The 10,033-nt window shown below is 39.0% G+C and overlaps 1 protein-coding gene across 3 annotated transcripts in view; it reads right to left on the bottom strand.

The window, feature by feature from the left end:
• The window catches only part of LOC144602536 (solute carrier family 12 member 7-like), a 218,610-nt gene that overhangs the window by 7,508 nt on the left and 201,069 nt on the right, over nt 1-10,033 (bottom strand). For 2 of the 3 annotated variants that reach the window (XM_078415667.1, XM_078415681.1), the window contains exons 22-24: nt 9,194-9,301; nt 6,610-6,785; nt 334-467 (exon numbers count right to left, since the gene is read on the bottom strand). In XM_078415667.1, the coding sequence (XP_078271793.1) occupies nt 334-467; nt 6,610-6,785; nt 9,194-9,301 (418 nt within the window). The remainder of the gene's footprint in view (nt 1-333; nt 468-6,609; nt 6,786-9,193; nt 9,302-10,033) is intronic. The other variant, XM_078415673.1, reaches the window with a different exon arrangement.

Genomic DNA, 10,033 nt, shown 5'->3' with positions numbered 1-10,033 from the left:
GCGGATTGAATAATTTCCATTTTTTGCGACAAAGTTCCACACAATCTTTGAAAATGGGGTGGGCGAGTAAGGTGTTGGTAATGGAAAAGTCTGGGTGATATGTTTGATTAGTGTTAAAAATATAGTTTTCAAAAATAATTAAATGTATAGGACCATGCATGTGTACAACTGAATTGCATAACTGCATATTAAAAATTATCTATTAATTACTTAATTAATTACTCTGTTATTTACTTAATTAATTACTCAGTTTAGAAGTAAAAGCAAACTTTTTCATGCGTCATTTTCATTATCATAAAGCACAATCTGTGGTTGCAAAGATAGAAAGGATACAGTTCTCATCCCCTTGTCTGTTTTTAGGGGGGCCGGGCATGTTCAGTAACACAAGTCTGGCATCCTGGGATCTGTTAACAACCACCTCGTTGAGTTTCACTGCAGTATGCATCCGCCTAACATTGGACTGATTCCTGAAAGAGGGGAAATATGATCAATTATTGATGGATAAGATGATCAAAAGAGAAGTTACCATCCACATAATAAGCAAGTTAAACCGACAGGCGAAAATGAGCATGTCTACAAGCTGTTGACATTTACAGAACATGGAAGAGAGAGAAATACAATAGCAATGTTAAAGAGCCATTTAGCCAGACACAGGGAATAGGCTGCTTGCAGTCAGATGGAATTGGTTAGATTAGTGTCATGGTCGGTGCAGTTATGATGGGTCAAAGGGCTGAACCTGTGCTCAACTGTTTAGTTATTGATTTATCCCAGAAAAGTCACATTTTAGGAACAGGAATAACCCAAGCTCCAAAACATAACCTTTAATTAATTTCCTTAATTCAAATTTAAAGGAAAAAATAGTCTGACTATTTTATACGTTTTAGCTAAGTATACCATCTGCAAGAACCATTGCCGGTTGGAGAATTGGGAACAGTTTAATGTCTCTCAATCATCAGTTCCTACTTTGTACTCAATTCAGATTTATGGCTCCTCGATCAGCTTCAGTTGTGACAGACACTCCCAATGCATTTTCACAATTGCATGTGCTCACTGGCCTATTTGTTCTGGCACAACTCAAAGGAGAAACAAAATTACACTCCTTGTGTTGTAAATTGAATATTATTATTTAATACTTCAAACTCTGATAGAAGGCTGCATGATCATTTGATGGGACAAGCAGTGGTGCAAGATGGCAAGCTGTTTTATTTCACATGGAGGCAAATGTACTTGTCTGAATGCCATTTAACTGATATTTTAGGAAGCAAAGCAACACTAACAGTATGACTTTGAGGTACATTATATATCTAAGGTAACATTAAAATGTCTAAGCTGTGTACTGTTATAACCAAAATGGCATTCTTAGGATGAGAAATGTCTTCCCAAAATTACTGAAATGCTTGCAAGACCAATAGACATAATGCATGTAAATGAAAACCTTTATGTCCTTTCCAGCAAACACATTGTAAGATGCCTAAATCAAGGGCCTGCTATTGAACATGGAAACAGTATTGCTCAGGGACAGGCCCTTCGATGCTGAACATGATGCCAAATTTAACTAATCCCTTCTTCCTGCACATAATCCATGCTCCTCTATTCCCTGCATATTAATGTGCTTATCCAAAAGCCTCTTAAATATCAATATTGTATCCTCTTTCATCACCATGTCCTTGGCAGAGCATTCCAGTCACCCTCCACTCTGTGTTAAATAAACTTGCACATCTCCTTTAAACTTTCCCTTCTCACAAAGCTCTGCCGGCGAGTATTTTTCAGTTCTATTCTGGCAAAAAGTTTCTAACTGTCTACCCTATCTATGCGTATCTCCTAGAATTTTCAAAACTTCTTTCAGTACTCCCCTCAGCTCGATATAACAATCCAAATTTGTCCAACCTCTCCTTTATAGCTAATACCCTCGCATCCAAGCAGATTTCCAGTACATGACTTCTGCACCCTCCCCATAACCTCTGTATCCTACCTGTAATGGGGTGTCCAGAACTACACACAATACTCCAAACGTGGCCGAACCAAAGTTTTATAAAGCTGCATCATAAATTCCCAACAAAGGTCAGGCAGACGGTTGGACAAAGCAGGAGGTTACAACAGATGGTGCTGGACAAAGGATTGAAGAATTGTGAAGTGTGAAGTTAGAGGAAGTTATGTGGTGGGTGGGGGGAGAAATAGGTGTTGGTCCAGGTGGGGCTTGTGGACGGAGGGGGGGGGGATATTGTTAGAAGTTACCTACGGTTGGAGAATTCAATGTTCATACCAATGGGGTGTAAGCTACACATTTGCTGTCTGAATATTTCCAGTGCTATATTTTTTATTTCAGATGCCCAGCTATCCTTTTATTGCAATTTTCGATTCTTATTTAAAAATTGTCTCACAATAGATCGCTGAATAAAAGTAAGTTTTCTTCCGAATCATCAGTGCAAACCAGTTGTCTTGCTGCACTATTTCCAATGACCATTCATTGTTCATGGTATATGGGAGGATGATTGGGAAGGGTGGGATAGGAAGGAATTCAAGCACAGAAGAGTTGTTCTGAAAGCAGAAAAAGAGCCAAATATGCTATATCTTTATTTTTATATGATCATTCTCCTGCCGGAAGTTTAAGCTGAAGTAGATTAGTCTTATTGTCTGTCAAGTCTAGCTCTTCATATTCGTGTGCAGGAACAGAAAGGGTTAAGCATTACTACTTTTACATCCGACTGCAAATCCATGTCCAAAATTATTGTGACTAAGTCTGAAAATTAGTTTATCAGGTAGTAATTTTTCTTTGACTCTCAGTGGTGTTGCTATTTAAGAAGTTTGGAAGAGGACAGGAGTATTAACAGACAAAACCTGGCACTGACCCACATGCCAAGATATTACAATAAAAGTCCATAACCTTAGTCAAAGAGTCAAATCAAAGTAACGGAGAGGGACTAAACCACTGAAGGAATGGCCACAAATGAAGATCAAGCAGGATTGGATATTAGCAGAAGCTTGAGTTGTTGGGATGGAAGAATTAGAGAAACAAGAGTAAGCTGCAGCATGGAACAAAGCAAGAATGAGCCCATGCAGGTCGCTGATCATGTAGATTATGAATGAACAAGATTTGTTTAGAGTACCATGTTTAGAGCACAAGCAATAAAGTGCTAGGTGAGCTAGAATTAAGAGAGATTTGTGGATAAGAAAGCAAGCCAGATGAACATTGGTCTTCAGCAATGGGATCCAGAGTCAATAAAGAACAAAAGACATTGTCTTTGCCCAAATTAAAAACTAAGGATCCAGAAAAGTACAGAAATATTCTAACATTTATAGAGCTAACATGTACAGATCAGCATATGACATTAAAATCTTTTAACTGTGGAAGTGATTCATTAACCAGTAAAGAAAAACACAATTTTACTGCAATTGTCTGAACAATTACTGCTAACAAAAGGAGCAATCAGCCTTGATTATAAATTGAATATAGAACAAACTTGAGTTATTGAAGCTTTTGGAGAGAATGTCATGTGCTGCTAAGGACTATTTACAAATAGAAACAAACACAAGCAATACAGATGAAATGAAGATCAAATGAAACTTACAGATTTCCCCATTCTCTGAAACAAAGAAAAATGACAATGTTAATGCAATATTCAAACTTTAAAATCATTTGTTCCTAATTTCACAAAGATCTAAGGGTGAAGTTCACAAGTAAATTTTAGAAGTTTATGTACTTGGAAAAAAATTGGACATCACACACTAACAAGTGAGTGTTTTAGTCATTTACCGATTGTTTTCTAACATTCCACTGACAAGAGGTTGCAGACACTTTTATGTAACCGAGAAACATCAAATTGTATGCATTTCTGCCCCTGAAAATAATGCTCAAGTCCAGCCACAGAGTGGAAATTGAGAAACCTGGCATTTGCTCTCCAACTTATATCTGGTTTCCACAATGCCATCAAACGAGCCACAGAAAATTTCCAATATAGGAAACTAACCCATCGTATTTGTATCTAGCCTAATCTTATCTTCGAGCACTTAGTCAGAGCTTTGCAAATATATACCCAAGTACTGTTTAAACTTAATGAGTGTTCTGTATCACCTTATCAACCAGTGAGGTCCAAAGCCAATTCATCCTTTGGATGAAAATATTTTCTTATCTTTCCTCTAATCCTTCTACCACTAACTTCAAATCTATGCCCTTTGGTTTTGACACATCGGCCAAGGGATCTAGGTTCTTCCTAATAATACCTCTGTCTTGGCCTGAATAACCTTACGCACCTCACTTGTCTCCCTGTAACATCCGCTGTTCTAAAGAAAAGAGCTTTAGATAATCCAATCTTGCCTCACCTCTACAATGTTCCAGACCTGTGAACATTATAAATCTCTCTAGAACAGGCAGGTGCAGAATCAGAGACAGGCGGTACAGTGGCGCAGCGATAGAGTTGCTGCCTTATAGTGCCAGAGACAGAGGTTCGATGCTGACAACAGGTGCTATCTGTATAGAGTTTGTACATTCTCCCTGTGGCAGTGCGAGTTTTCTCCACGTGCTCCTGTTTCCTCACACACTTCAAAGATATTCAGGTTTGTAGGTTAATTGGCTTCTGTAAATTGTCCCCTAGTGTGTAAGGTAGAGATAGTGTACGGGGCGATCACAGGTTAGTGCAGACTCAGTGGGCCAAAGGGCCTGTTAACACGCTGTATCTCCAAAGTGTAAAGCCAACCCCATGTAGACACCTCTCCCCAAAGAACTGCAGGAAAAGATAACTACATTTGGGCCCATTGTTTCCAGAGTAAACAGGCTATAACTCACTGCGACTAATGCAGGAAAATCACTGATCATGATTTTAACCACTGGATAATTGCCAGTACTTCAATCGACTCCCACAGTAAGTTAAAAATGGCAGTCAGCCCCAAAGATCAAGCAGCCAAAGACCATTTATTGGGTTACAGTTATTTATTGGGTTACAATATTTACAAAGAGACTCATGGAAGGGAAAAGTGTGCGTGTATGTATGTGTGTAGGGAATTATGTTCCAGTGCTAGGTGATGTCAAGATTTTCCACATGCAGTTTTAAAGGAGAATTCCTGTACGCCCTCACCCCAGACAAACTGTTTTCTAAATTTAATTTGCCTTCAGGCAGGCTGGTCACCCCATGGTTTATTACAAATTGTATCAGGATCTTATTCATATAACGGTACTTGGACATCCAGCTTCCACCAACAGATTAGTTTAATTAACAATCACGAGCCATGTTAAATGTATCTGCTCATTAATGTAACCACTTCTGTTAATGTTGAAATGGAAATTAGTTTACCACTGACTATTTGGTGCCCTCACTGGAAATGGATCACATCATGCTACCACAAAACTTTATAAACAGTTTCCCTTGCACAAATGGAATGCTGTTAAGATTTCCTGTGCACTCTTGGGACAAGCAGTAAATGTCACCAACCAGACCATGTAAACCCACCTATTCGTTCACCCAAGTCTTTGGAATTAATATCCTACTCATTAATCAATTAGTCCAGGTACAAAATATACCAAGGTTTTTTTCCCCACCAATCTCGCACAGTCAACTTAAGTTATTGCATACCATCAAATATTTTCAATGATTAATAATGTCAATCTGAACGCTTGGAAATAGTATTTGCAGGATTTGCTAAACAATATTTGGGATTGAAGGCATGCTTGGTCTTGTTCTGACCTTTAATGGAGTTGAATAACTTCTTGGTATTGTGAAGCACTTTACAGATCATTGCCAAGTTGGCCTTAAATATAGTTGCATTTCTTGTTGATTAAGATTTTAAATCTGAAATATAAAGCTTCCCACTGTGAACCTCCAAGTGAAATTAACTAACTGAGGATTAGATTGGGTTTTCAGGCCTGTACAGTTTTATGTAATTATTTAAAAACAGCTCAAAATTTGATGGAAATTTTAAAATGACAAGTTATATTGAGTTAATATCTAAATATTCAAAGCTTGTAATTATCTGAAGATAAATGTAAGTGGAAGTAAGTTAATAAAGTCCTATGGCAGGCATTTTAATTGAATCTTCACTAAAAAAAGTTAAACCCATTTCATAACTTGACTTTCACATTTGTCCTTAAGCCTCCAGCCCCAAGTCAAATATCGAACAAGTCTACATTAGACTGTTGAGTAATATCACTGAAGATTGAGAACCAGTTGGTGCTAAGCAGATCTATCCTTATTTATCATATCCCATATTTGAATATAGGCCAAATGCATGGCACTAATAAATCCAAATTCTTTCTCACCGTACTACTCTTTGAGCAAATGAAGGCTCATATTATGGATAAATAACCATGTCCAATTCCAGATAGGTATTCCAGATACAAAAGATCCATTACCAGACCACCAATGGCATCTCTCTTTTTTGCCAATTGCCCAAGGTTCGCTAAGGTTAGCAAAATAGTTTGAGCTATTGGTGCCCTTTAATTCAAGGACGTTGATTCTCAAAAAACAATCTTGGCAACAGAAGCTCTTCTCAAAACAGTGCCGACAAACTCAAAATGATATTCAGTTCACCAACCAGATCACTCTCAACAAGAAGGCAAGTAATTAATGAGGCTAAATACAGTGTGCCCATTTCAAAATAAAACTGAAAGCAACTTACGGTTTCATGTTAAAGATATCTCTCACACCTTCTGATGATAGAGACTCTTTATTTTTGTTCTTTTCTGCTATGATTTTCTCTTTAGTCCAGGTCATATGCACTCCTTCTGAAGGAACTGCGAGCCTGTCAGTCGCAGAGGAGTGAGCAGCTGCATTCTTGTCATGTATCAGCTGGGCCTAAGAGACATCAAATAGAGTAAAAGTCATTGAAGTGGCATGGCTTCGGAGTCAGGGAGCAAGAAAATGGGCCGATGTCATCAACTGTTTCTTGCCTATGGGCATTTACTCCCCTTTCTTAGATCCTCCAAAGACATCAAGAACTAACCAAACGGTGTAGAACTGATGTCACATCTAGACCCAGTCCAGATTGGGCATTCACTTCTTTGTAGAGGAAAAATCCATTTGTTAAAAAAATCTTAAAAGAAACGCAACAGGTTTGTCGACATTTTAACTAGTGCTTGCCCACAAACCACTAAAACTTATTTAATTCTGGTTAATGAATTGCCACAATGGGACGATCACTGGGCCACCAATGTGGTGCCATATTTCTATTGGCTTAAGGACAAATTGTCCAGTCACTTCAATGCACACCCATTTTTGGTTTGAGATCTGTAGGAATCAAATGCAGGCATTTGCATTTAATCAACAAATGTAAACAGGAAAGAATTACACAAAAGAACAAAAAGATGAAAACAGAAAATGCTGCAATACCCATCAAATCTGGAGGATGAGAGAAAAGTGTTTCAGGTTGATGACCTTTTCTCAGAATTAGAGTGATTAAAAGCTGTCACATCCAAGGACAAATACCAGTACTTGCTGAATGAAGGCAAATATCATCCCTTTGTTATTTAATATCTTCTGCACTTTTCACCCCGATGGATGCTGCCTGACCTGTTGAGTATATTCAGCATTTTCTGTTTTCATATTACAAATCCCTACCAACCACAGTATTTTGTGGAAACAGGACAAAGGCTTCCCTCACGCGACGCTCATTGGTACCAGGGGAATAAAACAGACCAGGTTCAGGGAAGGCCTGCTGTTCACTTGCAGTTGGCTGAACAACATGGATTCATTCTTGATTGCAGCTCAGTCAACATATTCAATCTTTCTCCCTTCACTTAACCTGCTTCTTGATTCCCTCTCTCTGAGCAAAAGACCCTGTGCATTTACCAGATGTATTCCTTTCATGATTTTATACACCTCAGTAAGACACCCCTCATCCTCCTGCAGTCCAAGGAATACAGTCCTAGCTGCTCAATCTCTCCCCGTAGCCCAGGCCCTTGTCCCTGCAACACCCTCGTAAATCTTCTGTGCACCACTCTGCACAACAACCTTCCTATAACATGGTGATCAAAACTGAATACAATACTCTAAATGTGGTCTCACCAATGTCTTATACAATTGTAACATGATCTTTCAACTTCTATACAATACTCTGACCGATGATGGCCAAAAGCCTTCTTGACCACACGATCTACCTGTGACGCCACTTTCAAGAAACTATGTATCTGTACCGCTAGATCCCTCTGCTCTACAACACTCTTCACCGCCCAACCATTCACTGTGTTGGTCCTGCCTTTTATAAGATCATAAGTGATAGGAGCAGAATTAGGCTATTCAGCCCATCAAGTCTACTCTGCCATTCAATCATGGCTGATCTTTCTCTCCCCATAACCTCTGACACCCATACTAATAAAGAATCCATCTATCTCTGCCTTAAAAATATCAACTGACTTTGCCACCACAGCCCTTGTTAGACTTCCCAAAATGCAATACCTCACATTTCTCTGTATTAAATTCCATCAACCATTCCTCAGCCCACCTGACCAACTGATCACTATACACAATACCATCCACTTTAGTGTCATCTGCAAAGTTGCTAATCATGCCTTGCATGTTCTCATCCGAATCATTGATATAGATGACAAACAGCAATGGGCCCAGCGCCAAAACCTGAGGCACACCACTAGTCACAGACCTCTGGTCTGAAAAGCAACCTTCCACCATCACCCTCTGCTTCCATCCATGAAGCCAATTTTCTATCCATTCAGCTATCTCTTCTTGAATCCCATGCGATCTAACCTTCCAGAGCAGCCTACCATGCAGAAACTAATTATTAAATCAGTTATCACTGTCCTATCAATCCTGTCCAGATCATGTAGTCACCCAGAATATTTTTTTCTTTTATTCAAGGCTATTGGCCACCAAATAAATATCTATTTTTTTCCACCAAGTATTGAATATACCCATAATCAGCCTACTATCATACACATTTCCATATAATGCCTTAGCCTTAAGTGTATCCTTAAGTATTATGTATTATCATATGATAACAACTTGTTTCATTTTATTTCCACCCAAATGCCACTCCCATACAATATTTTCCAGTTTGATATCATTACTACCAGGACGGTATCCTGAACCCATTAGAAACTTCTCATAGATTTCCCATTTCCTAACAATTCATTCTCTTCAATATTCCGAGTACTAGACATGGAAAGTGCATAAGGGCAATAGAAAGATAGACAGAGGGAACAGGAGGACGATGGAAAAGGAAATTTGAAGTCCTGGGAGGCATAGACTACCTCTTCTTTAGGAACATCTTCAAGATCCATGGGCTGGAGTTCCAAAGATGGCCGAGCAGAATTTTTCCTTATCGTAGCACCACGAGACTCATCAGTAATGCTCTGAATCTAGGATTTAGGGAGTCATTAGTAGAATTAGTAGACTCAGGTTAGTCAGCAATATTAACAACAGTTAGCAATATCCACTTCTCATCTCATTGATCAAGGACCACTAATTTACTATGAATTCTGTGGGATGTGGGTGCACTGATTATTGCATTCTACCTCCATCTCCAACGCCATCATGACAAGATAATTTCCTATTTCTTAATTCTTAGTAGCAATTTGAAGAGATCCAGGAGTAGTTTCTATGTTCCCCTTGAATGGCACATAAGCAGCCAGTGCCATGAAAAGAAAACAACTTCAAAATATATTATGGTTTATGTAAATGTTTATTACAAGAGCAAAACTTATTTCGGGAGGAGAAATCAGTTGTAAATATGAACATATAATGTAGAATAGTACAGCACAGGAAAGGCCTTTTGGCCCAGTGGCCGTGCCAATCACGATGCCACGTTAAATCAATCTCCGCTGCTTGCACGTCATCCATATTAATTCATCCCCTGCTGCGGCCTATCAAAAGCCTCTTTAAATGCCACTATCCCAATGGCCTGCACTACAACCCCTGGCAGCGGATCCATGCACCACCATTCGTGTTAAAAAATTTAACCTTCATCCCTGCTTTAAACTTTGCTACTCTCACCATAATGAGATGAGGAAATGATCAGCCATGATCACATTGAATGGCGGTGCTGGCTCGAAGGGCCGAATGGCCTCCTCCTGCACCTATTGTCTATTGTC

This window comes from Rhinoraja longicauda, chromosome 2 (genome assembly GCF_053455715.1).
Source record: "Rhinoraja longicauda isolate Sanriku21f chromosome 2, sRhiLon1.1, whole genome shotgun sequence".
NCBI classification, from domain to species: Eukaryota; Metazoa; Chordata; class Chondrichthyes; order Rajiformes; family Arhynchobatidae; genus Rhinoraja; species Rhinoraja longicauda.
Note: the sequence above shows the minus strand (reverse complement) of the source record. Positions and strands in the feature narration are given on the sequence as shown.